This window comes from Drosophila gunungcola, unplaced genomic scaffold (assembly GCF_025200985.1).
Source record: "Drosophila gunungcola strain Sukarami unplaced genomic scaffold, Dgunungcola_SK_2 000078F, whole genome shotgun sequence".
NCBI classification, from domain to species: domain Eukaryota; kingdom Metazoa; phylum Arthropoda; class Insecta; order Diptera; family Drosophilidae; genus Drosophila; species Drosophila gunungcola.
In genome coordinates this window covers 330,768-355,919 of record NW_026453241.1, presented here as the reverse complement: position 1 = coordinate 355,919, position 25,152 = coordinate 330,768, and the positions used below count along the sequence as shown (strand labels likewise).

At 42.6% G+C, this 25,152-nt stretch overlaps 6 protein-coding genes across 7 annotated transcripts in view; 2 read left to right on the top strand and 4 right to left on the bottom strand.

Moving 5' to 3' along the window:
- Positions 1 to 154: 154 nt before the first annotated feature.
- On the bottom strand, positions 155 to 5,148 carry LOC128264787 (histidine-rich glycoprotein). Of its 2 annotated transcripts, none has more exons than XM_053000453.1 (4): positions 5,066 to 5,148; positions 1,996 to 2,047; positions 1,001 to 1,146; positions 155 to 933 (listed from the first exon to the last, which is right to left on the bottom strand). In XM_053000453.1, the coding sequence occupies exons 3-4, from the start codon at positions 1,064 to 1,066 to the stop codon at positions 421 to 423; spliced, it is 579 nt and encodes a 192-aa protein (XP_052856413.1). In that variant the 5' UTR covers positions 1,067 to 1,146; positions 1,996 to 2,047; positions 5,066 to 5,148; the 3' UTR covers positions 155 to 420. The 2 variants fall into 2 exon arrangements, with proteins under 2 accessions (XP_052856413.1, XP_052856412.1); XM_053000452.1 differs by lacking the exon at positions 5,066 to 5,148 and adding an exon at positions 3,878 to 4,443 and having other exon boundaries at positions 157 to 933.
- Positions 3,518 to 25,152, bottom strand: part of LOC128264786 (uncharacterized) — a 76,178-nt gene continuing 54,543 nt past the window's right edge. Inside the window, exon 2 of the mRNA XM_053000451.1 lies at positions 3,518 to 3,529. The gene's annotated coding sequence lies outside the window, so the exon portion shown is untranslated. The remainder of the gene's footprint in view (positions 3,530 to 25,152) is intronic.
- On the top strand, positions 5,352 to 9,298 carry LOC128264779 (mRNA-capping enzyme). The gene is made up of 6 exons (XM_053000443.1): positions 5,352 to 5,749; positions 5,840 to 6,814; positions 6,875 to 7,013; positions 7,674 to 7,947; positions 8,024 to 8,220; positions 8,558 to 9,298. Exons 1-6 carry the CDS (start codon positions 5,546 to 5,548, stop codon positions 8,740 to 8,742), a joined length of 1,974 nt encoding a protein of 657 aa, XP_052856403.1. The 5' UTR covers positions 5,352 to 5,545; the 3' UTR covers positions 8,743 to 9,298.
- On the bottom strand, positions 9,858 to 12,213 carry LOC128264781 (tRNA-dihydrouridine(20) synthase [NAD(P)+]-like). The gene is made up of 3 exons (XM_053000445.1): positions 11,829 to 12,213; positions 10,806 to 11,768; positions 9,858 to 10,309 (listed from the first exon to the last, which is right to left on the bottom strand). Exons 1-3 carry the CDS (start codon positions 12,082 to 12,084, stop codon positions 10,059 to 10,061), a joined length of 1,470 nt encoding a protein of 489 aa, XP_052856405.1. The 5' UTR covers positions 12,085 to 12,213; the 3' UTR covers positions 9,858 to 10,058.
- On the top strand, positions 12,948 to 18,422 carry LOC128264778 (F-box/LRR-repeat protein 4). The gene is made up of 10 exons (XM_053000441.1): positions 12,948 to 13,854; positions 13,909 to 14,002; positions 15,140 to 15,344; positions 15,761 to 16,414; positions 16,467 to 16,576; positions 16,894 to 17,058; positions 17,119 to 17,284; positions 17,355 to 17,546; positions 18,025 to 18,094; positions 18,156 to 18,422. Exons 1-10 carry the CDS (start codon positions 13,537 to 13,539, stop codon positions 18,219 to 18,221), a joined length of 2,040 nt encoding a protein of 679 aa, XP_052856401.1. The 5' UTR covers positions 12,948 to 13,536; the 3' UTR covers positions 18,222 to 18,422.
- LOC128264777 (structural maintenance of chromosomes protein 4-like) lies at positions 19,410 to 23,726 on the bottom strand. The gene is made up of 3 exons (XM_053000440.1): positions 22,464 to 23,726; positions 20,599 to 21,610; positions 19,410 to 20,270 (listed from the first exon to the last, which is right to left on the bottom strand). The coding sequence occupies exons 1-3, from the start codon at positions 23,648 to 23,650 to the stop codon at positions 19,869 to 19,871; spliced, it is 2,601 nt and encodes an 866-aa protein (XP_052856400.1). The 5' UTR covers positions 23,651 to 23,726; the 3' UTR covers positions 19,410 to 19,868.

Below are 25,152 nucleotides of genomic sequence, written 5' to 3'. Positions count from 1 at the left end.
AAAGTTTTAGAGTTTAACTACGATTTTTGTTAAATGTGTTTGTTTTCAAATTCTAAACTAGACAATGTATATTGAAACCATTTTTGAGATCAGTGTTTTAATGTATATTTAAAAAAAAAATGTGTGTTTGTAAGCTTCTTGACAAACTCAACAAAATAAAAAAAAAAAAATTATTTCTCTTTTAAATGGGTAACTAGCGGCAGCGGCCAAAAGCCAGATAGACAGCACTGTTCGCACAATACAATTCTCACGTATTTAGCATTGATTTCGATACGGAGATCGGATCGGATCATTTCCTTCCTTTGATTGCCGTCTATTTATAAAGGCGAATTTCCTGTTTATATTTTTTATAATACATTTATTTACGCGGTACAATGGGGAGGGCAGCCCTCCTACGACCCCAGATATGAGCCCCCAGATCTATTGCTCCGCTCTCACTCGCTTCTCGCCGGGATTGGTATTGGTATTGGTATTGGTATTGGTATTGGTATTGGTGGTGCTCGAACTCGGACACGTACTACTACCCGGACCCGGTCCGCCCGCGGAATCCGTACTGTCGCTCTGGGCCTCCACCAGCTTCACATGGGCTATGGTCTGGCCGAAGAGCTTCTGCCGGAAACTGGGCCTCTTGGGTGGTCCACGATGCACTCCGATCTCCGGATGGTGGTGATGGGGATGATGATGATGATCCTCCCGATCTCCTGCGGGTCGCTCCTTGTGGCGGTGGCGTCGCTGCTTCTTGCGATGCTCCCCATTTGGAAGCAGCTCGTTCACGTAGTGCAGTGTGCTCGATGCGCTGCCCGTGGAATCAGTGCCGGAGTGTCCAGGATGGGGATGCGAATGCGGATGCGATGGTGAATGCTTGGCGTGGCGAGCGTGCTTCTGCTCCAGCTCGATTTTGTTCTTCTGGGCCACCTCCTCGATGTGCCGCTCCTGCAAAATGGAAGAGCATCTCTGAGTGAACTCGGCCAGCAGTTGGCTCATTGGGGGTTGGTCCTACAAACATGGCCCGCCGGTGCTTGTCCCGCTTGGCCAGGACGACCACCCAGGCGCCGTAGGAGAGCATGATGCCCGCCGGAACAAGGACGCCCGCCAGCGAGTTCTCCGACTTCCGCACGCAGGCGTGGTAAACGGCCAGGAAGAGCACTGCAAATTGGTGTCCATGGATGTGGATTAAATACACATGGGTTCGGGATTTACAGTCGCACTTCGCCCACACCAACCACTTTCGGCACAGGGGTTTTGGTTTTTTCGAAAATTATTACACTTTATATAAGGTGTTATATAGAACATCATTTACATATTTACACCGAATGCGTGGGTCGGAATTTGGTTGAAAGAGATTTCTTGGTCATTTGAAAAAAATTTGGTTAGTCATTCCAATTCCAATTCATTCAATCGTTAGTAGGTAAAAAAACTGATGACACAGAAATGTATTCGATTAAAATTCGAATGGAATTGTTAGAACTGTTAGACCATCATATTTACATTCCAAAACCAGGGATTTCTGTGTCACCAATGAAAAGGTCGGAAATTCGGAGTGACCGATATATAAGGATATGCTTCTATATGCTTATATGGCACTGAAATCTCTTCCAACCAAAATCGGTTGGAATTTGTAAGGATGTAGGGCTTGTACATTTCTGTAAAACCAATTCAGGAATTCCTAAACTCTTTGAAGTAATTTTCGCTTATATTTTAATACTGTTTATAAATTATTTTTAAATTTGTTTACAAATGGTATGATTTGTGTTTAATTACGAAAACTAAGGCTTAGCATAACTGCTATGTTAAATCATTGCTATCTTTGAAGTATATTTTAAAACCCTTTCAAATCAATTTAACGTTATTCTAAATTGAAAAATGACTTATAAAACAAATTTGTAAGTCGATACCAATTATGAAAACATATTTATATATTTTGTAACCCATTTGGAATACGTGCAAGATGATGGTTGTTGGAAAAGTTTGACTTTTGTATATGCCATTACGTACCTAGGAAGCAGACGATGACGGCCACGAGCCGTCCGTTGGCTTTTCGTTCCTCCTGCAAATGGACAACGAAAATGAGAAATTGGGCCACCTAATTGAATGATTTTTCCTGGATGCAGTCGCACAATTTTCAGGGCTATTGGTATCCCTCTCCTTCTGTTTTTGTGAGTGATGCCATAAAACCATTGTTTACAATTCCCACGTTCCATGCATATAGGCGCTTATACACAAGAGAAAAACAATAGACAAGCAACGCACTACACACTCCACAGTGGTTACTAGTAAGACAAAAATTACATTACAAATTTATTGGTTATTACAAATTCTGGTCAGTTAGTGAGCCGCATACGATGCAAGCCCGTTTGGCAACCAATATTATAGCTCTCATTAAAAAAAAAACAATTTTCACCAAAGACCTTGGTCCCAAACATTTTGCCAGTCCAACATTGTTTAAAATTCCCTTCCTGACCATTAAATTTATTTTAATTGCACACAGGAATTCCAAAAAGAAAACCTAATATAAGTTTGATTGTCTTACACTTCATAAAATGGCGTGATACACATACGCCTCGAAATTGTGTGTATCTGGGAGATGTTCTTATTTCGTTTATCTGATCGCTATATGGACTTGACCAGAACCAAGCTTTTTTGTTGATTTAATTAACTATTTGTTATTGGTAAGTTTTGGAGTTTTTTTAACAAAAATCTTTCCGTTTTTTCGGCACTTGGAATTTTATAAATATCAGATTAAAATTCTGGTGTTTGTCGCAGATGTTATTAGACGTTCAGATAAAATTACTTATTTCAAAAATATTTTATTTAAAATAACTTTATAAAATTTCTCGTCTTTATAGTACATTTAAAACAAAGGAAACGTATGAACTTTGGCTGTTTAAAGCTTCACTTTAAAAAATCGACCATAAAAAAATTTAATGAGGCTAAATTAACTTTAAAATATAATTCATTTCCGATATTCACTGTATGTGGAAAAGATCTAAAGCAAAACTATGGCAACATTTTGGGTTTTATGTCTGACACATTTGCGATTTGCTGGTAATGACGGCGCCACAAAACGATGGCGTCGTACAAACTTTGAGAGACGGCTGCAAATCTCTGCAAATCTGGGAGTCCAAATTATCCGTACTGACGTGCTCGTAAATCAAGGTGTTTCCGATGAATCACAGACACAGAAAAAAAATCACTGAGACTATGTCCATATGCTCAATGATCACATTGAGAAAGTTTAGTCTGGGATTTTCACCAAAAAAAACACTATCCGATTCAGTATCACATTAGATATCTTTATAAAGAGCCCGGTTAATTAAATCCACATTATATTTAACAAGAAGAAGCACTGTAGATGAGTATCCTTATAACCAATTTCAAAATAAAAATTCATTCATCTAGGTTTCTTAAATTATCCAGCAGATGGCGTTTTCGACTGTATTATATCCGCATATAAATACCGAAACCCTATTCTAGTTGCTTTACAAATACATCGAGACTACTCAAAAGTATCTTTAAATTAGGGTGAAAACTTGTATCTGTTAGTTTCAGTGTTTGGCAATATTAGCAAAATGTAGTTTCTTTGTGAGTAAAAAAGATACATTATTTTGACCATTTCTTAGAATTTAAGAGCTTTAATTAACATATGTTGGTGACAGCCTTGAGAATTTATACCGTATGAAAAGCATTTTTACATCTCTTTTTATCGTTTTTAAAGAATTTCATTGTAGGTCAAAAAAAGTAATAATTAAAGGAGCAAAAAATGTAAAGAAACTTTTTAAATTTTATTGTTCCTACACAAGAAATAAAAACATTATAATAAAAACATCTAACATAGCTAGACTAGTCCGGTTTCCAAAACCCTATCCCCAAAACTTACGCGCGACTTGAGGTCGAGGATCTCGTTGAGGTTTTCCTGGATTATCTCCTCGTCCGACATGGACGTGATGCTTTTCCTGCCCACCAAGGCGGTGAGTCCGTCCGGTGATTTGGGCACTGCCGGATTGGTGCTAACCGTACTCGCTCTACGCGGCATTGCTACCGGGAATTTGGGCTCCGGCTGGCGCCGTGGGGTATGAGAAATGGGGGTGGCCATGGGAAACTACTATACTGTGCGGCGGAATAAATGGCTTACGGACTAGTTCGGTTTTAATGGGCCGCAAACGATCGATCGAGCGAATTCAAACGGAAAGCTCACACTTGGAATTTTGGAATGGAGATCGCGCCCGGCCAGCGATCAGGGATCGAGTGAGTAGCGAAATGGTTATAATGGTGGTCCCATCTCCTCGGACTTTCGGACTTCGGGCATTTCTGCGGCCGAGCGAGCATTTGTTGTTAAGTGTATTCGAACCCAAAAACAATACGGCTGGGACGCCTTGTTTATTTACACTGCAGTAAATAATTCTCCGGCCGTGTGTGTGCCTGTGCCTGTGCCCCAAGTTCATAACGAATTGATGCGTATACACACCGACATCGACAGAAATATGCAGCAATTAAATTGTTTATTTTTATGCAAAACTTTCGTTTTGCAGTTATTTCTGCCGCTCGTGTGAATTTTGAAAATCGATAATCGATACAAACTAGCGGTAAATGGCACGGATTCACTCAAACAAGAAAATTAATCGGCTTCACAGTGGATGCCTAATAATATATTGTGAAGTTGGCAGCTCTATGTATTATGTAAACAATTACGTTTGCCATATGACGACTAAAACATACATGCTCTTGAGGTTGGAAACAGTTATGAGTTGCACCGAAAAAAAGCTCCCAGCTAACGCATAAATACATATGTTCGTCAAAGTCCGTCAAATTTGGATGGCGGACGTATACCCACTTCCCACACAGTCCATCCGTGGAGAACAGTTAAGATTTATGATAAATGTAAGACTCCGATCCCCACAGAGCACATCCATTATCCGATAACAGCTGATCTGAACAGCTGTGGCTCGTCAAAACATAAACAAAGTCAACAGGTCAACCAATATTATTCATGTTTTGACATAAATTTTAATATAATATAATATAATATAATATTTATAGTGAAAAAATTAAATGTTTTCAGACTTACAATTTACATATGTTTCTTGAAACGGAAAGCAAGCAAATAGAGCCCTTGGACGATTTCCAGGGTGCATCTCCACAGCTGTCCTCGATCATGGATCCGGAATCCAAAGCCCCGATCAGTTTTGTATAATGCGCCAAACATCGATAAGCCGATATTTTGAAAACATCAATGTGCCAAACATCGATATCATCGATGTGTTTCTGCACATATAAATCGTAATCGATTGCTTTTTTTGCCGCATCCCTGGTAACAAAAAATGTATCGCTTTTGTAGCCCTTGTTTATTTTTATCAATTGACATCGTAGTCGATTGCTTGTTCGATAGTAGGCAACCAGGGCGACGAATCACGAATCCTCCACAGCCACAGCCGGCGAGCACTCGCTGCATAGGCATCCACATCTGTACCAGCAATTGCCCTGTCCCCTGTCGTCAGCAGTGAACAGTGAGCAGTGAGCAGCAGCCAACAGCAGGAGCACCTGCATCATGGCCCAATCCCATCGGGATCGGGAGCGTGGCTCCGGGCCACTGCCCAACCGCTGGCTGTACTGTCCGCGCAAGAGCGACTCCATCATCGCGGAACGCTTCCTGGCCTTCAAGACACCCCTGAGCCAGAGCTTCCAGGACAAGATGCCCATCGAGTGCACCTTTCGACCCGAGATGCTCTTCGACTACTGCAAGACTCTGAAGGTAGTTAGCGTTAACCCTGGGCATAGCCCTAGGCATAGTAACCACATCATCATCATCTTCATTATTAACTAACCCCCACTTGTGTTGCAGCTGAAACTGGGCCTCTGGGTGGACCTGACAAACACGAAACGCTTCTACGATCGGTCGACGGTGGAGGAGCGCGGCGCCCAGTACATCAAGCTGCAGTGCCGCGGACACGGCGAAACGCCCTCGCCGGAGCAGACGCATAGCTTCATCGAGATAGTGGACAACTTCATCAACGAGCGCCCCTTCGACGTCATCGCCGTCCACTGCACGCACGGCTTCAACCGCACCGGCTTCCTGATCGTCTCCTACATGGTCGAGCGGCTCGACTGCTCCGTGGAGGCAGCGCTGGCGGTGTTCGCCAACGCCCGGCCGCCGGGCATCTACAAGCAGGACTACATCAACGAGCTATACAAGCGCTACGAGGACGAGGAGGACGCGCCGTCCGCGCCGGAGCAGCCCAACTGGTGTCTGGACTACGACGACAGCAACGGCGATGGCTCGGCGACGGACAGCCGGAAGCGGCACTTCGACGACAACAACAGTGGCTCCTCCTCCACGTCGCAGCAACATGCGGGGGAGCAGCAGCAGGAGGAGGAGGGCGAGGAGCTGGACGGAGACGAGGCGGACGGCGATGGCGATGCCTCCACGTCCGATGGGCAGCCGCGCAAGAAGCGGCGCCGCGAGATGATCGTAAAGAACGCCACCTTCATGGCCGGAGTACCCGGCGTGCGGCAAGTGAGCGACCAGCCGCGCCTGGGCGATCTGCAGCGCAAGGTGCAGGACTGGTGCCAGTGGAACAAGAACGGCTTCCCCGGCTCTCAGCCCGTGTCCATGGACAGCAACAATATCAAGCGCCTCAGCGAGATACCCTATCGCGTGTCGTGGAAGGCGGACGGCACACGCTACATGATGCTCATCGACGGCCGGGACGAGGTGTACTTCTTCGATCGCAACCACTCCTGCTTCCAGGTGGAGAACGTGGCGTTTGTGGATGGCAAGAACTTAAACGACCACCTCGAGGGCACCCTGCTCGATGGGGTAAGCGGCAGCAATCGGCGATTGGGAGCAAGATCTAATTGATTTGGGGGACTTTTGCAGGAAATGGTGCTGGACAAGATCGGCGAGACGGTTACGCCGCGCTACCTCGTCTACGATGTGGTGCGGATATCGCATCGCGATGTAAGGGACGAGCCATTCTATCCCAATCGACTGGACTACATAAAGAAGGATGTCATAGGTGAGTCATGGTCTCGTTAAACATTGGCTTGACCTACATACCCATACGCACTTTATTCGCTTATTTAGAAATCGATCATCATATAGGGATTTATTTGGTTTGTTTCGCGCCTTTTGCTAGCCATAAATATGTATTTATTTATATATATGCAGTTTAGAGTTCAAATTCAAATCTAACAAAAATTAAGAGCACTACCGACTAGGGAAGGCCCCAGTTTAAGGTGCCATTATTTTAATAGTTTAAGATAACAATTTAAATTTTTTGAATGAGATTTGTTTATGTAAGGAAGGTAATAATTTTATTTATTATTATGTTGGTAGGGTTTGCTAAGATAGTAACAGGGTTTTCGGTAAGAAAAGATGCTGATATGTGTTGGGAAAAGGTAGGGCCAGAGATTAGGATGTGTTCAACGTTTATGGGAGCGCTGTTGAAATAAAATATTTCTTATGATTTTATTAGTTAATAAAATTAAAGATTTATTTAGTTTGTTTAGATATGATTCGTCCGATTTGATCATAGTGTGTTTAATAAGCAAAGCAAAAAGAATTTCAATTAAACCTTTCAATATAAAGTAAGTACCATAAAATTTGTTGTAGTTTAGCGCCCAATTTCTGTCCCGTTTTCTTTGCCGAATGCAATAACCGATTAATGTTTCTGCAGGTCCCCGCATCCTAGGCATGAAGCACGGCATCATCAACCAGCGGCTGCAGGCTTTCAGCGTGCGCGGCAAGGACTTCTGGGACATTTGGATGTCCGCCCGTCTGCTGGGCGAGAAGTTCTCCCGGACGCTGGCCCACGAGCCGGATGGCCTAATCTTCCAGCCATCGCAGCAGCCGTACACGGCGGGCGTCTGCTCAGACGTCTTCAAGTGGAAGCCCCATGAGCTCAACTCGGTGGACTTTCGGCTAAAAATTATCACGGAGCGTGGCGAGGGGTGAGTTTGCTGGGGAGGAGCGGAGGAGGATGATACCCCATTGGATTGACTTGACTAATCATTGTCTCTTACCCAGCCTGCTTACCAAGAAGGTGGGCTTCCTCTACGTGGGTGGCCACGACGCCCCCTTCGGGCGGATGCAAAAGCTGACGAAGGAGATCCGTGACTTGGACAACAGGATCGTTGAGTGCACCATGAATCAGTTCGGCAACTGGGAGTTTATGCGCGAGCGCACAGACAAGAAGCATCCCAATAGCTACAATACAGCCCACTGTGAGTAGTAGCCAGCCCTCATATATTTCAACTTTAAATAATGATAGATAGAATGGTGCATTTTAAAGCCAAATAATAGATCTGCCGTGGCATAAAACAATAATGATTGTCGTTGGAGGCTTTAAATATGCATAAAATTCGACTGCTGGTATAACACTGAGATAAAGTGGTGAATTTAAAAACCAAGTAATTCATTTAGCCATGTAGATCTGGCGTTGTTTAAGTCATTAAAGATTCTCATTGGAGGCATGGCGATATATTGGAATAATAAAAAATGTAGCAATCACCTCCTGAAACCAACACAAACTAAGTTAACCCTTTCTAAATTTCGTTGCAGCCGTCGTGAAGAGCATAAAGCAACCCATTACTAAGGACTACCTATTAAATTATATCGCCACGTATGGCTTTCGTGATGACCATGCCATGATGCCGCCGCCGCCCAATGCACATCCGCACCCACATCCTCATGGGCATGGGCATGGCCACCATGGCGGACCGCAGGGCCAGCGCCGGCCCCACTGAGTGAACGCAGCTAGCCGCACCTCACGCCTCATATCTCCATCTCACCACTGAACCCGACACTAGGAAATTAAACAGCCCCAAATAAATCTAATTCAAAACGAGAATTACACTCAACTCTGTGTTGGCCGAAGAAACTGTTTGATTAATATGATTGTTGGGTTAGTTGGACTGAACAGTTGAACAACTGAAGAGGCTGATATTGTCCATTAATTCATTAGTTTTTAAGCGTAGACCGACACAATCGCTATTCGAGACTTTATTTTAAAAGGAATACTGTAATTATGAACGCTGCAAATAGAACACTTTACTCTTGTCCAAAAAGTGTAAAAATACTCTATTTAATTAAAAACACAATGGTGTAAAAATCGCAGTAGTCTTTTGGAAACAAAAGTTTCAAATGAAGATTATGATGGCCCTTTGTTTTATGTAGATAATATTTTAGTTATACTGTCTTGAGAAAAACAAAAAGAAACATTGGTAAAATTCAGATAAATTATTAAGTTGGGTAACACATTTTAAAGAACAGACATACAATAAAAATAAAATATAGTGCAAATATTAAGAAAAGTTTTTAAACCAATGTTTTGAAGGGGGGAGTAGGGTTTTTCAATTTTTTGTTTTTGATTTTTTTAATGAATGCTTGAGAATATTGAGTATTAATTTCGATCGAAGTAAAGTCGATGAAATTATGGATATTTTTATACCATTTTCAAAAATTTAAAGCGTTTACGCACAACTTACAACTCGGTGCCCATCATAACTTCTCCGTTGAGTTATTTTTAAAATTTTTCAATGATTTTATTTTCAACTAAAAAATGAACAGGATTATTTCGCTTAAAACCGGTTTATTCCTTTAAAATGTTTCCCAAAAGTGCAAGGTTCTTAGCTCGAAAAATCGGACACGTCGCTACCTGGTAAGTAATCGACGATATAATATTGATTTTTAGATTTCGGATGATCCAGTACCGAGTTTTGATGGGTTCCTCAATTTAATTAATTAATATAATATTATTTAAATGTCGTTCTATATTGTACCATTGGTATTAAAGAATAGATAAACTAACCCAACTCCACCCTTAAGGACTGTTCTCTTGATTTAAAAATACTACCACACATCCGTAACATTCTATTGGTTTCCTTTTATTGAAAAAATAAACATGTAATGAACCCAACGGATGTAGCCCTATCAACACATAGTCTATTCGCAACACAAAAGGCATTTGCCATAATAATCATAAAATTGAAATCCTAACGAAGAGGTTGGTACATAGCCGAGTAGGTGTCACTTGACCCAAACAAGCAACAGATGCTGGTTATCAGTTGAGTAGGCTGCCATTGTCGCGCAAGACCTCCGCCTCCAGCTGGCCGAGATGGAGGAGGGCCACCAGAGCGGCTCCCTGCTCCGCCTGCTTCTTGTTCTTCTCCCAGAAGGAGCTGCTGAACCGCTGGCCGTCGTAGCTGCAGATGGACCGGAACAGCTTGTCGCACTGCTGCGTCTCGTAGGCTGGCGGGGATTTGCCAGCCTTTCCTGAGTAAACGTAGAGTTGCGTCTTGGGCAGATGGTTATCTGCGGGGGAAACAATAGAAAGAAGTATTTGTTATGCAATTGTGGTACCAAAAAATATATTTCAATGGCAAAGTTTTGTTTCAGGAGAGTTATAGACTTCACTTTTATCAGTGAATAAGAGTTATGGAAATCTCTAAGTAGTTTGGTGTGAATTCTATTAGACGTCTTGAAAATTCCTTAAAAATGCTTTTGGCAATGTGCAATTTTTTTGAGTTATTTTACACCTGCGTAATTGCAAGTATTTAATAAAGAACGTTTTCCTTAAGGCAACTGAAGGTTTCACCATCGAACATATACATACATATACATATATTTTCATACCGGAATGACGTGTCAGGAGAGTTCTAGATATCTCTGAATTTTTAGGGAAAGATTGCTTTCTAAAACGTCTTGAAAAATCCTGTCTTTAGGGCACTTTTGTGTGAGTCATTGCTTGGCTCAAATTGGGAAGGCTTTTTTTGGGGAAGTTGTACGTTTTATTATAGAAAATACTTGCCACTGGGATAGGTAGAGCGCAGGAAAGGCATATTCCGGCAAATGACGCCGGCGTACTCGTCCTCGATGGCGTTCGCCGCCTCCTCCAGTTTCTGACGCTTGGCCTGCGCCTCCGGCGGCTCGACCTCCGCCCGACCCGAGTTGCCCAGCGTCTTCAGCTCCCGCTGCTTCCGGCGGCAGTAGTCGCCCAGGTGCCAGATCTCGCAGATCTGTTGCAGCGTCTGGCACTGAAGGAATCGCTTGCCACGCGGCGTCTCCTGCAGCTCCCTGAGGATGCTCTGCACACAGTACTTGGCGTTGTGCGGCGCGTTGTCGTAGTCCACGCACAGGCGCAGGTACTTCTCGATCAGCTCGTCCATGGGCAGCAGGCCCTCCGGCCGGAAGATGCTCACATTGAGCTGGGCAGCCCGGGCCACCATCACGCTGGCGGCGCCGCATTCCACCTGGAACTTGCGCAGATCCTCGTGGCAGTGCATGCTCCTCGAACCGCCGTTGGCGATAATCGGAATGTCCACGGCCTGCGCCACGGCACGCAACACCTCGGGATGGGCGGGATGCTGGGGACGCTCGTCTCGCGTCCTGGCATGAATGCCAATGGCTGCAATGCCCGTGGCGGCCAGTTTCTGCACAAGCCCAATGGTGCCAGCCACATCCGGCAGGATGCGTATTTTGCAGGTGACTGGAATGTCCAGGCCGGAGCACAGGGTGCGCAGAATGAGAGCCGCCTTGTCGGGATCGGAGAGCAGGGCGGCGCCCATGCCGCCCTTGATGGAGAACTCCTTGGGGCAGCCCATGTTGATGTCCAGCCCGGCTATGTCGCGCTGCAGCAGCTTGCCCACGGCTAGGGCTCGTCCCGCATCGCTGGTGCCCATCTGCAGGACCAGTCGGGAGGTTTCCTGGGCACAGGTGCGGAACACAATCGTACCGTCCGAGGGATCCACAAAGTCCACCGTTCCCAGGGCAGCTGCATGTGAGGATCGGGGATTATTGGCTGGTTAGAAAGAGCTGGGCATCCACTACTCACGGTTCGGCCTGCGAATGCTCTTGATCAGCTTGAGGTCCACCAGCTCCTCCGTGTACACGATATCCGCACCCATTTCCAGGGCCAGCAGGCGCATGGGCAGCGTGCCCACCCGCACCATGGGCGCCAGGATGAGCTTGTTGCGGTAGTCCAGTCGCTGGCGCGTCTTCATGCTCAGGGACTTCCTGAGAAAGGAGGGCAAAGGCGAAAATGGGATGCGATGCAGCATGGAGTGGAATCGCGGATTCAGCTGTTGCATGCCGTTGGGTTGGGAGGCCTAGCCACGAGACGACGGCGCGGCCTTTGCATGACACGACCAGCCATCACGCAATGTACGACTTTGGCAGCATTTCTCTTTGTTGTTTTTACTGGGATAGTTTACCTCTCTCGTATGGAAACTTTGGAAATTTATTCAAATTAATTTAATCGCAAAATCGTCGCTTTTAGGAAAATATTATTTGTCAAATAATCTTTCCAGCTTTTATATACTCAGAAAACCCAAGAAACTAAAATAATAGCTTAACGGTATCCATTTTTCATCGACAGCCCCATTTTGGAAGTACTTTTACCTCAACTAGATAAATAAATAAGTTAGTAATATTTAACATTCCTAAATATTTATATTTAATGACATCAAGAAAAATTTAAGCTAGGTGTTTAAAATATTGCTATACCTAAAGTTTTTTGTTTTATAATTATTATTATTTTCTTCCATTTTCCTATTTATCAAAAATGTTTTCTAAAATGTTGTACCGTTGTTGTTCCTTTTACCTTATCTCGGTATTTATATTGGAAAATACTGGGTACCTTACCTAAATTGAAAATTCTAGAACTTGTAAAAAATTTTAATAGCAACACAAAAATAAATATTAAGTTTTATATTTTTGAGAAAAGGGAAATTAAGAAAATTAGTTTTAAAATTCTGTCAATATTAAAATTTCAAATGCCTGTAAAAAGACAGAGAAATACCCAAAATTATATCTACACCCTTTACTTATTACATATTTAATTGATTAAAGGAAATTTGAAATAAGAACATATTAAAAATAACGGTACCATTTATGGTATTTAATGGTATTTATTTTTGGGCCAAATGGTATTTTTGATCGTTTTCGACACGGTCACACTCTGGCATTGTTGTTTTTACGAGCCAAAATTTTGTGTTGTGATTCTTTTTGCCAAAGAAATAGCTAAACAACCGAAACCGCGCAGCGGATTACCACCCCGCAACCAGCAGAGAGAGAGAGAGGGGCAAAGGTCAGAGGTCAGCGTACAGAGCAAAAGCAAGGCGCGTATAAAGCTGGAAGCCAAAGCGGACTGCGCAACTACTGGTCATTAATTGGATTAGCGTCCAAACCAAGCCAAAACAGTGACCACAAAGAAAACCGGGAGCACAAGCCATTGAGGTCTGGCCCAACAACGTGACCAACGCAACCAGGTGCCACCACCCACACCCACACCCACCCAAGGCCAGCCCAAGGACAGGACCACAATTACATTTGGCAGTCAGGAGGCTACAGCCAGCGCCAGCAGAAGGTGGAATCAGTGGAATCGAAATCGGGAGCAGGATCAGCCCCAGCGACTCTGGCTTGGTTATGCCCAACGCCAGTTCTGGTACGCTGGACGGGATCGGGATCGGGAACGGGAATTGCTGGCGATCGACACACTGAGGCTGACCCACGGCCCGCGTCGAAGGCAACTGGCGCTGGCCATGTCCCTGCTGGCCTACGCAGAGGATCGCGATCCCGGGGAGTCCAGCGATACAGAAGCGGAGCCGGATGCACTGGTCGACTTCACGGCCATGCTGAGGCAGCGGCAGCGGGAGTACGGCGGATGGTTTGGCTGCGGCAGCAAGATGCAGGCGGAGCAGTCCGATCAGGGCTACTACCTGGAACAGTATGTGCTCGGGGTGCTGGACTTCAGTTCGCAGTACGGCATCGACTACAGCATCTCGTATACGGCGGCCAACGTGATTGGGCGGCCCACCAAGTTCCCCGCCTACGGCGACTACCCGGAGACCTTTCCCATGGTGAGTCGATCTGGTCCGTGCCCAACTCCGTTCCCCTTCAACTCTCGCCCGCAGCGCACCTACGGTGACTGGTGGCAGCGGGCTCCGTCGGCCACCCGGGAGATTCAGGCCCAGAATCTGCCAAAGCTGACCACGCACGACTACATTGGTAAGTTCCACAGATCCCTAAAAGAATTCAAAAACAACAAGAAGAAACGAAGACTTTGTAATTACGATTAATGTTGAATTGCCTAAGTTAATAGTTGTATTAAATTAAAGGTAACAACATAATCTGTTTAATAACAATAGGAAGAAAGACGAGTTAGCCATTACCATTGTTGTTGAATTGCCTAAATTAAATTAAATCCGTTCGATAAACTAATAAAATTATTTAATTGTTAGTTGCAGGGCAAAAAAGGCTATTCTCGGTCCGTTTTTTTTTTTTTTTAACAAAATCAAAGTACATATATTAGTTATATTTTAGTAGTTTTTTTTAATTGTAAATATTGTATAGCTATATTTAAAAAGATCTGCTTAATAATTGTCCTTCCTCCGCTTTTGTGTTTGCATTAAACTGTATTTGTGCATTGTAATAAGTGTAGTACATTAAATAAAATTATAAACAAAATTTATTTGAATGATATATAAAAAGTTTAATTTTTGACAAAATCGCTAAAAATTAAAAATTTTGGGTCGATTTTCACTCAAATTTGCATTTTTATTGAACAAATTTTAACGATTAAGGACTATATTTAAAGGTATATTAAAGGTATTAGGCCTGCAAAATTACAAATCAATTCAGTAGTTCAAATTTAAATTCGTCTACGCAGTTTTGTTCAAAACGACCTAAAATTTAAAAGTTCAAACAAAAATTTGAAACATTTTTAAGTTAACTAGTGCTTGTAAGGGATTTCTTAAAAGCACTAGCTAAAATGTTATTAAACATTCATATTGCTAAAGGGTATAGACATCTCAACCGATTGGGTATCAAACTATATAAATTTATTTAATTGTTATACTATTGCAGAGTGTATTATAATCATCATTACCTTTAAGATAACTTAAAGTACCTGCAAACTTAATTTTATGGCTTTTTTGTTGCTCAACTGTGTGAGTTAAAAGACAACAATTTCGGTACCAAATTTTTCTGAAAATCGGTAATAATCAAACTTAGAGTGAACATTTTTAAAAAATTAATGATCATAGTAATTTAAATCGCATGTGCAAAATAGGTTATCATATTTAAAAAAAATCCAAATCAGATGCATATAGTTTTCGTCTAATACATTTAACATTTCAATTCTAGTCGTGTACTTTGAGGAGTTTGTGGTGCCGACGGAAGTGGCCATCTTTGAGACCTTCAATCCGGGCTCCGTGGTGCGCATCTGGGCTTACGGCCTGACCAAGCACTGGACATGTTTGTGGGAGGCCACGGAAAGCGACTTAGCCCGCCCGGCGTTGGATTCGCGTCGCTTTGCTCCGGCCCTCAAGAAGACCACGATGATAACAAAGTGGGTACTTGCAGACTGATGGAAAATTTCGATCTTGTAAAATATATGTTGTTTATTACTTAAGTTAAAAGTCAGTCATTTGATCAGATCAAAAGAAAAAGAAAAACAATCGCTTAATCTTTATCTGCCTTAGTAAGACTAAAAAACCGTTCAATCTGGCAGGTTTTATGAAATATATATATTACCATAGACATGCAATTTTTAACTTCATTTAAAAGCCAGGTATATACCATTTTTGCAATCACCAATCCACCGAAAATAACAATTCTAAAAGAAAAGCGATATAGTTTTTTGATCTCTATTTGGCTTAGCAAATATAATGATGGAGATTATTTAGCTTTTAATAAGCAGCATTAAATCGCTTCCTTTCCAGTTTTGTCTTAAAAGTAACTAATAAAAAACCCTTGCTTTGGCAGGACGCTGCGCATCGACTTCAACCACAGCCGACTCAACTACTACACGGAGATCGATGCCATAATGCTGTGCGGTCGCACCGTCTCCAAAACGCAAAGCCTTCTCGGCAAGCAGCAAAAGCGGATGCAGCAGCAGACGCAGAGGCAGGTGCTCGCATCCCCGCCAGCGGAGGCTTCCGATCCACCTGCAACCGATGGCAGTGGCGGACCCATTAGCTACAAGCTGCGCACCCTGAAGTTCCAGCCCAATTGCCACGAGGATGGGGCCACCAAGCTGCACGACTTCATCAACAACGACCTGAGCCAGTTCCTGATGGACAACAGCGTGAAGGGAGGCGGCGACTTGGGGCCGCCGCATCCGCTGCCGCCACCGCCGCCACCACAAGTCTGCCTCACGGATCTGCCCTTCGAGATCCTACTGCGCATACTCAGTTACCTGGACTTGAAGTCTCTGTTTCGCGTGGGCCAGGTGTCGCGCACCTTCTACGACATCTCCACGCATCCGCTGCTCTACGCCGAGCTCAGCCTGAAGCCCTACTGGCATGTGGCCAGCTCCGAGCTGCTGTGCACGCTGGCCCGCCGGGCCACCATGTTGCGCAAGTTGGATCTCTCCTGGTGTGGCGGCCTTGGCAACGTTTCGCCCACCGAGTTTAAGAAGTGAGTTCGCGGAGAAAAGTGCTAAAGTATCGTATTTAACATATTCTTCCAGGTTCCTGACCCAACGCGGCGATAATCTCACCCACCTGCGACTTAACTCCTGCAAGTTTCTCAATGCCAGCTGCATTGAAAACGTGGGCATAGTCTGTGATAACCTGATAGGTTTGTCCTCCCATTCATGAGTAATAAATGTAGTAGTAGTATATCTTATTTATAATAATCAAGGCATGGTTTATAGCTGTCAGCCGGACAATAAATTACAGTTTACACTGATAAATTACAATTATTTTCACATTTAAATCAGCAAACATATACAAAGACATTAAAACATTAACAAAAACGTAAAAGATTCAACGTAACTCGACTTAACAACATTAAATATATTCATTGATGATGTTTTGTCTGTATATTAAAGCTTGGCGCAGGCAGAAAGTAGTATCAAAATAATACTTAAATAATATATGTTATATTCCCCTCAGAGTTGAGCCTGCGCAACTGCGCCACTGATCCGCCGCTGCTGAACTTCTCCTGTCTTGCCAATCTCAAGAATCTGGAGCGTCTCGATCTCTTCCAAACAGCCTTTGAAACGGAACTTTTGCTCAGCATGCTCGAGGGCAACCGCAAACTGAAACACCTCAATCTTGGTAAGCTAAAAAGAGGAATGCAGCCCTTTTAATGTTATTTATACTTACAATATCTTGTAGCGTTTTGTGGTGTCTCCGTGAACATGGACAATGTGGCCGCCCACTTGGCCACCTACAATACGCAGTTGATCTCTTTGGACCTGTGGAAGGCGCACTTTTTGTCGGCCAGAGGACTACAATCGCTGGCGCGCCTGCATCAGTTGGAGGAACTCGATTTGGGCTGGTGGTAGGTCAATGAGCCTAGCAAATGCTGTGTTCCCTTTGCCAATTGATGTGTCCTAATTCCAACCACACAGCCTGAGGGAAGCGTCGCTCGGAGACGGCCTGTTCCAGCTGCTGACCAACTGCCCCAAGCTGAAGAAGCTCTTCTTGTCGGCGGTGCGGGGAACCACCGAACGCGATCTCATGCATATTGCCGCCCTGGGCAAGAATCTGGAGCAACTGGACCTCATGGGCATTCTGAACATCACGCACGAACGTGCTTATGAGTGGGTATTCTTCATTATTTTCATACACTAGCATTTAATACTATTAGTGTAGGATTTAAAATTTCTATTTTGTATAAGTGCACTAATCAAATTGAACAATAGTTTGGATTTTGTACTAGTATATCGTTTTGTATGCTGCTTTTAACTAAATTCAAAACTTATTTCGTACATATTTCATAGCATTTATATTCAATCAGTTTAGGAGATTTGAAAATTAATTCTTTGTATACAGTATTTTGTATGCGTTTACAAATCAAATTTTAAAAATGCTTAGGATTTTATAGTTTCTAATGTAAAGATTTTAACTCAATTCGAAACGATTTTTTTTATTTAATTTTGTATATAATCGATCTACAGACATTAATTAGTAAAGCTTTTTAAAACCAAATATAGTTAATTAAGATGGTTTGATGGTATTATATTTATTTTTAATGTATTTATTTATTAAACATTATTGCAACATTCGATTTTATTTCAGCATTCTGGTCCACTGTCCCAAACTTCAATTGCTCGACCTGAGTTTCTGCGATAATATTATGGATCGGGATGTGAGTTAGAGTTAACTGATCATCCCATTTGCATCTAAAACTAACAAATTTCTATCTTCAGTTCGATTTGCTGGCGGAATGGTCGCGTCAGTTCAACGTGGACATAAAGAGCAGCCGACGTTACTAGCCCAGAATTTGGGGAATCTGGAATTGGGCGATGCAGTCCTAGTAGCTATTATTTATGGTTCCATGATAAGTGTACTTTTAGATTCTATATATGTGTGTCACTCTCTCTCTCTGTTTATAGTAAAATGTTATATATCTACTGTTATAAATATAAAACATTTGATATTAAACGATTTAAAAGATCATTTAAAACACTTCATTTCATGCTTTATGGGTATTGTTTCCCAGTTTTAGAAGACGGAAATAAATAAAGAGGTTGGAAGGTATTCGTATATTTCACCTATTGCAAATATGGTTTCTAGTTTTGTCAAAACCTCTAATGATTATCTAAATTAATCCAAATAAAAACTAAAATGGTTTTTAATGAACGTTCACTTAAGTCAATAATAGGAATGAAGAATGTGAATATATGGTAAGATTTCCCAATAACTTGAAACAAAGTTTTGCTCACTGATATTATAGAGCAGCTAGAAAGACGGCTACGAACAAAGAACGGCGTATTTTGGGTTCTTATACATTTAACCAAGGGAACTGAATTTAGAATATTTACCTCTTTTAAACTCGTTATAGGTTATAAGTTTTTCAAAAATGAAGACTGAAATATGTACGTTTTAAGACAAATGATGCATAATTAAATGTATGACAAACAAATAAATAAAGTACAAAATACAAACTATTTTTCTATAACTCTAAGCCTTTAAATAGTATATACGAATTTCCGTTTTAGTAAATGGAGTATTCCAAATCCGATATGTCTTTTCAATGCTTTGCGATATCGCATTTTCCAATAAGGGAAAAAAAGAAAGTTATCGGTATTTTGGCGGAAAATGTTATCGTTCTATCGATGTTTGAAATAAAACTTAAAAATATACATTTCTTAAGCCGATTCGAAATGCAGCTTTTGCATTGTTGGAGCCAAAAGCAACAAAGAAAGTAAACAAGCATTTTCTTTCAAAACAAAGAAACAAATTCAATAAATATATACATTTTTGTATAATTTTTGAAGCTTTGCTATGCGTAAGTATGTCCACACCCGTTATTTCCAACCGATATTATGTTCTTAAACACATTAAACATTAGCATCCGTTGCTTTTTATTTATTAGTTCAAAAAAAAAAAAAATGTTTTGATTAATACATGGTTTTTTTCCATTAGTATGGATATGAAATTATAATTAAGTATATAATAAATGAAGTAAACATTTTATTTTTGGTGTTCAGAAATTAACCATTCATTGGTTGCTGTTATTGTTCTTAAAGAACAAGTATTGTTTCATGTTTTTCTTCATGTAAATAAGTAAATAAGTATATCAGCTGTGGCCATCAAATCAAAGTCCGTTTACCCACCAACTTTCAAATGAATATATAATAACTATTTTGGCCGTTTGCAACTTGCAGCCTAACTTGAAGTTGAGTAAACGGGCCTCAATCGAGCTACAACCAGCCAATAATGGAATGGAATAATTTTGATTTTGATTGTTTTGCTTTAAAGCATTACCCACATGTGGGTATAAGATAAGGATTATCAAATTAACATAGGTGGAGAATCTTTGCGGGGCATGCGGGACTTCAAATGGCGCGCTCAACACAGTTTGTGCTCCGTGTTTTTAATTGTCGGAGCAAAAGTAGTTTCTCTTCCTAGCTGACGGCTTACAAGGGCTCCTTGCGGTGATTTCTCTTAGTTCCGCGTGCCTTGCCCTGAATGCGCTCCTTGGGCTGAGCAGAGGTAGAGGGTGTTTCTTCGTCCACCTGATGGCCCATTTGGGTTACTTGTTGGGAAGGTCCGGCTTGAGAGTTCGGTGACTCGTTCTCATTATTCTCGGGTGGCGAGGTTTGATCCTGCGCGATGGTTTCACCCACATCCTGACCGTTCGGATTCATTGGCTGCTTAGTGGGCAGCCCGGGCAGTTGGGACAGCTCGCCCGGATGGTTACGTACGGTCACCGACTCCGTGCAGTTGTTGGAACTGGTTAAGGTCAGCACAACGTTGCCCAGTTCAAACGTGTTTGGACGATGTGAAATAACAATGAACTGGGTGTTCCTCATAAATTTCTAGGAAATAATATCAATTGCGTTAGAACATACATATGTATTGATAAGAATGAAACTACAAGTTGCTACAAAAAAAAATGATAATATGAGCTGAAGGCTCAGCTATAGCTCTAAACACTATTTTTTTAGCTCTTAGTTTAAACTATAAGTTATGAGTTAACAAATTAATAAACACTTTGTTTTTTAAGCCCTTAGTTTTAACTATAAGTTAGCGTTGTCTAAATAAGTAAATAAATAAATGAGCTAACAAATTAATAAATAAATAAACAAATAAATGAATTAATTAATAAATAAATATTGATAAGAAATAGTAAGTGTATTCATTCACCTTAATATACGCGCCAACACAAGCCACATTTTTGTAATCTAGCGACGCATCGACTGCATCCAAGACGTACAGCGGCGAAGGCTTGTAGTGGTGCAGTGCAAATATCAGAGCCAGCGAGCAAATAGCCTTCTCACCGCCTGAGAGATTCGAGATGCGACTCCAGCTCTTCTTGGGAGGCCGCACCGTAAAATTCACACCTTGGTTGAACGGGTCCATGGAGTCCACCAGCTCTAGATCGGCGTCGCCGCCGATCGTAAGCAACTGGTATGCGGTCTTTAGTTTTCGCGTGATGATATGGAATCCATCGATAAACTCCTTATAGCGACGCTTACGCACCGCCGAGTATTTGTCCCACAACTCAGTTCGCTTGGCGTTAATGTCCTCCAGGACACGGACGAGATCCCGGTAGACGATGCACTTCTCGTTGTACTCCTTGATGCATCTCAGGTTGGGCTTGGTTGCCCTCAACTCTGCCTCCAGCACCGTTTGCTTATGCTGCAGCGCCTCCAGGTTCTCGGCTTCCAGCTCCTCCTCACTGAGCTCTCTAAGGGGCTCTGCCTGTGGCTGCGTATCTCCGGGAATCTCGTTGAGTTTCAATGAGAGCAGCTGGTACTGCCATTCGTAAATATGCCCCATCAACTCGTTCAGTTTCTTTTCAGCCGCCTGCAATTTGGCGTCCATATCAATGCGATCGATGTTTCTTTTAAATATCTTCTGAGTGATCCCATCGATTTGTCTCTTGATTTCGGCGGAATGCGATTTGGCGCCATCGGCTTCCTTTTCGAGCTTTTCCTTCTGCTTAAGACACTTCTTGCGATCCTCGTCCAACGATTTCAATCTCTCCTCTTCCGCTTTTATGTCCTCCCGAAGATTACGATTGTTTGCAGAGACAGCGCTGTTGCGCTGTTCGTTTGTGGCCTTTATGGTCATTTGGATTACGGTGTGGTCCCTCTCGGCGGTCACCAGCCTGTTCTTGATTTGTTCGCACCTTTTCTCTAACGACTCGTAGGCTCTAATAATAATAAAATTGAATATTAAAATATTAACCAAAAAAAAAAACAAAAAAACAAAACAAGAAAGAAGGCTATAGTCGCTATAGTTCCCCGACTATTACTATTACTATACCCGTTACTCAGCCAACAGACTTAAACCTAAGTATTTCCCCTACAAAACAATCGATGTTTATTTAGGTGGCGCCATCTTTCAAACTGCATAGCCAAAATTAGCAGGTTAGAGCGTGCATCACCCCACCTCCCCGCTAACAGTTGTGTAGTTCTCTCTCTCTCTCTCTCTTTTTGGCTCTTTTTGTCTCTCTCTCGCATCAGCTAGCAGAGCTTCATAAGACCCATAACCTCTAAAATAATAGTTCGATTTAAAAAAGGTTTGCTTCTACCGATGGATACACAACAGACAGACAGACGGACATGGCTAGATCAAGAATATATATACTTTGCGGGGTCGGAAACGCTTCCTTCTACCTGTTACATACTATTCAACGAATTCTCCACGAGTAACGGATATAAAAAATACGCCCAAGCCGATGATAAACATTCCTGGTTGAGTACGACATCTAGATTATTATAAACCTGCTAAGATATTTGGTGCTTAACGGCCAAAAACAAATAAAAACTAAAACGCCTAACCTTAAAAATCCACAAGAAATCTAATTTCCAATGAATTTCTGGCATGATTAGCTTGTCCGATTTTGTCGGACTTGAAAATACAGACTTAAACAAAAATAAAAGCTGTCCAAAAAGGAAAAATTGTTTGTGGTATATGCGTAATCTAGATGTCGTACTCTGCCATAAATATTTCGGCTCTAAACTAGTGTAAATATCTGGGTAAAGCGGAAGACTTGTGCTCACTCGGTTTCCTTGCGGAATGCGGCCTCCATCTCGGCCCGTTGCTGTCTGAGGGCAGCAGTTCCCTTGCCGTGGGTTTCGATCTCTTTCCCGAACGTTTCGTGCTCCTTGGTGTACTGCTTCATCTTGGTCCTCTCGATGCCTAGAATTTTCTGAATGCGGACGGACTTGGTGTGCATCATCTCGTTCTGCTTCTTCAGATAGTCGACGGCCTTGTTGAAGCGCTGCTCCAGAGCCTTCATGTCGAGCTCGGCAACCCTGCAGCGGGCGAGCTTCACCGCGTGTTCGTCGGAGAGCTGATCCACCCTCTTGGTGAGCTGCTGCATAGGGCGAGCATAGCATTGGGTGCCCACAATCTCCTCCAGCAACTCCAGCATTCCCGTTTCGTTTTCCGTCTGCCCCTTTGGCTTCATCATGGCAATGGACTCCACTTCGCTGTCCAGGACAAGGAAGCGACTGTGCGCCAGATCCACACCGTGCTGCGCTAGCAGTTTGGCCACATCTTTGAGCTGGGCCCGCTTTTCGTTGATCTGATAGTAGGACGAGTTGTCCGACTTGGCTGTGCGTTCGATGACAAAGCCGGAGCTCGGCACATCCTCGCAGCTGCCGTCGGCCCGGTCCACAATCTGCTTCAAGTGCACTTCCACCGAGCAATTTTCCACATTGAGGAATTGCGAGGACGAGTGGATCAGGGCTGAGATGCGACTGCAGCGTATGCGATTCGCACGGCAGCCAAAGACGAACATCATGGCGTCGATGATGTTGCTCTTGCCGCAGCCATTCGGTCCAATGATGGACGTCAAACTCTGGTCGAACGGTCCCACTTTCACTTCGCCGGCAAAGCTCTTGAAATTTGTTATTAAAATCCTCACAACGATCAGCCGCGGTCCCGCATTCACCATAAAGCAATCTGACGGCACAGGAGGCAGATTGAATATGCCGCTGAAGCGGATAAGGCCATTCTCGTCAAAGAAGGTCTGGTCATCGTCCACGGCGTTCTTGGTGTGCATGGCGATAATGACGTCCATGGAGTACATAGCGCCTATGATTGTCTTGCGGGCGTCCTCCTCCTGCTCTTGCTGGGCGCACATTTGCTGCTGGGCAGTTGGTTGCGGCACCTGGAACTGAGCGCGCGGACGTCCCGTCTGGGCTCTCTGGAGCGTGCCCTTGCTGTTATTGGCCTTATGCATTTTTTCCTCCTTTTCAAAACTAAACCAACTTGCTTGTATATCAGGCGCCAAAGAAAGTTAGGAAGTAGTGGTGACAGACTCGATAACATCAAAGCTTGTAAAACATCGGCGATATCGATGATTGACGGAGCGGTGCATCATCGATATTCTTCTATCTCTAACGTGTCTTTGCTTACAGCGGTGTGTGTATCCGCTAAATAAAAATAACAACATTGATTTGTAACAGTTCTGTTAGGAAAACTTTATTTCCAAAACATTTCTGTTTAGAAACTCAAGATCTCCGCCCCCCGAATTTCTCTGGCATCGATTGTTGGAATCGATTTTTTTCACATCAAGCGAGTAATCTAACATTTATGTTTGGAAAACAATTAATTTTTAACATTTCTGTTGGTGATTGCTCTTTAACATTTCGTTGGGAAATCCAAGTTCTCAACCACCGATGTTTCTAACCACTCGACCAATCGATGCTGACATTAATTTTGGTAATCGATGTTGCCATCAATTGTGGTAATCGAAGCTTTTCCACCTTTGAAATCTGTTAGGAAAACGTTTTTAATATATCTTATAGAAAAAACACGATTTTAACAGAAATGTTAAGAAAACGTTGGTTCCCAACCAACGGAGCTTTCAACCACCAAGCGAGTAATCTAACATTTATGTTTGGAAAACAATTAATTTTTAACATTTCTGTTGGTGATTGCTCTTTAACATTTCGTTGGGAAATCCAAGTTCTCCACCACCGATGTTTCTAACCACTCGACCAATCGATGCTGACATTAATTTTGGTAATCGATGTTGCCATCAATTGTGGTAATCGAAGCTTTTCCACCTTTGAAATCTGTTAGGAAAACGTTTTTAATATATCTTATAAAAAAACACGATTTTAACAGAAATGTTAAGAAAACGTTGGTTCCCAACCAACGGAGCTTTCAACCACCAAGCGAGTAATCTAACATTTATGTTTGGAAAACAATTAATTTTTAACATTTCTGTTGGTGATTGCTCTTTAACATTTCTGTTGGGAAATCCAAGTTCTCCACCACCGATGTTTCTAACCACTCGACCAATCGATGCTGGCATCAATTTTGGTAATCGATGTTGCCATCAATTGTGGTAATCGATGCTTTTCCACCTTTGAAATCTGTTAGAAAAACGTTTTTAATATATCTTATAGACAAAACACGATTTTAACAGAAATGTTAAGAAAACGTTGATTCCCAACCAACGGAGCTTTCAACCACCCGATCAATCGATACTGCTTTCGATTGAGGGAATCGATGTTTTACCATCGCTAGCAATCTAACGTTTTTGCTAGGAAAACAAGGATTTTTAAAATTTCTTTTAGGAACATGATGATTTTAACAGAAATGTTAGGAAAACGTTGATTTTTGACATTCTAGGTGGGCAGTCAAAGTTCTCAGCCACCGAAGTTCGCAACCACCGAAGTTCTCAACCACCGATGTTCTCAGCCACCGAAGTTCTCAACCACTTGACCAATCGAT

What these genes read in the sequence shown, in the direction of transcription:
- LOC128264787 (XM_053000452.1), bottom strand. Translation starts at nt 4,093, where the DNA reads ATGGCCACCCCCATTTCTCATACCCCACGGCGCCAGCCGGAGCCCAAA. An exon ending in TCCTCGACCTCAAGTCGCGC is followed by an intron (nt 2,048 to 3,877) that starts GTAAGTTTTGGG and finishes GTCCATTTGCAG; the next exon opens with GAGGAACGAAAAGCCAACGG. An exon ending in AGCACCGGCGGGCCATGTTT is followed by an intron (nt 934 to 1,000) that starts GTAGGACCAACC and finishes TCCATTTTGCAG; the next exon opens with GAGCGGCACATCGAGGAGGT.
- LOC128264779 (XM_053000443.1), top strand. Translation starts at nt 5,546, where the DNA reads ATGGCCCAATCCCATCGGGATCGGGAGCGTGGCTCCGGGCCACTGCCC. An exon ending in AGGGCACCCTGCTCGATGGG is followed by an intron (nt 6,815 to 6,874) that starts GTAAGCGGCAGC and finishes GGACTTTTGCAG; the next exon opens with GAAATGGTGCTGGACAAGAT. An exon ending in CATAAAGAAGGATGTCATAG is followed by an intron (nt 7,014 to 7,673) that starts GTGAGTCATGGT and finishes ATGTTTCTGCAG; the next exon opens with GTCCCCGCATCCTAGGCATG.
- LOC128264781 (XM_053000445.1), bottom strand. Translation starts at nt 12,084, where the DNA reads ATGCAACAGCTGAATCCGCGATTCCACTCCATGCTGCATCGCATCCCA. An exon ending in GAGCATTCGCAGGCCGAACC is followed by an intron (nt 11,769 to 11,828) that starts GTGAGTAGTGGA and finishes CCTCACATGCAG; the next exon opens with CTGCCCTGGGAACGGTGGAC. An exon ending in GCGCTCTACCTATCCCAGTG is followed by an intron (nt 10,310 to 10,805) that starts GCAAGTATTTTC and finishes TTTCCCCCGCAG; the next exon opens with ATAACCATCTGCCCAAGACG.
- LOC128264778 (XM_053000441.1), top strand. Translation starts at nt 13,537, where the DNA reads ATGTCCCTGCTGGCCTACGCAGAGGATCGCGATCCCGGGGAGTCCAGC. An exon ending in ACTGAAACACCTCAATCTTG is followed by an intron (nt 17,059 to 17,118) that starts GTAAGCTAAAAA and finishes AATATCTTGTAG; the next exon opens with CGTTTTGTGGTGTCTCCGTG. An exon ending in ATAATATTATGGATCGGGAT is followed by an intron (nt 18,095 to 18,155) that starts GTGAGTTAGAGT and finishes TTCTATCTTCAG; the next exon opens with TTCGATTTGCTGGCGGAATG.
- LOC128264777 (XM_053000440.1), bottom strand. Translation starts at nt 23,650, where the DNA reads ATGCATAAGGCCAATAACAGCAAGGGCACGCTCCAGAGAGCCCAGACG. An exon ending in GCATTCCGCAAGGAAACCGA is followed by an intron (nt 21,611 to 22,463) that starts GTGAGCACAAGT and finishes TATTATTATTAG; the next exon opens with AGCCTACGAGTCGTTAGAGA. An exon ending in GTGTTGGCGCGTATATTAAG is followed by an intron (nt 20,271 to 20,598) that starts GTGAATGAATAC and finishes ATTATTTCCTAG; the next exon opens with AAATTTATGAGGAACACCCA.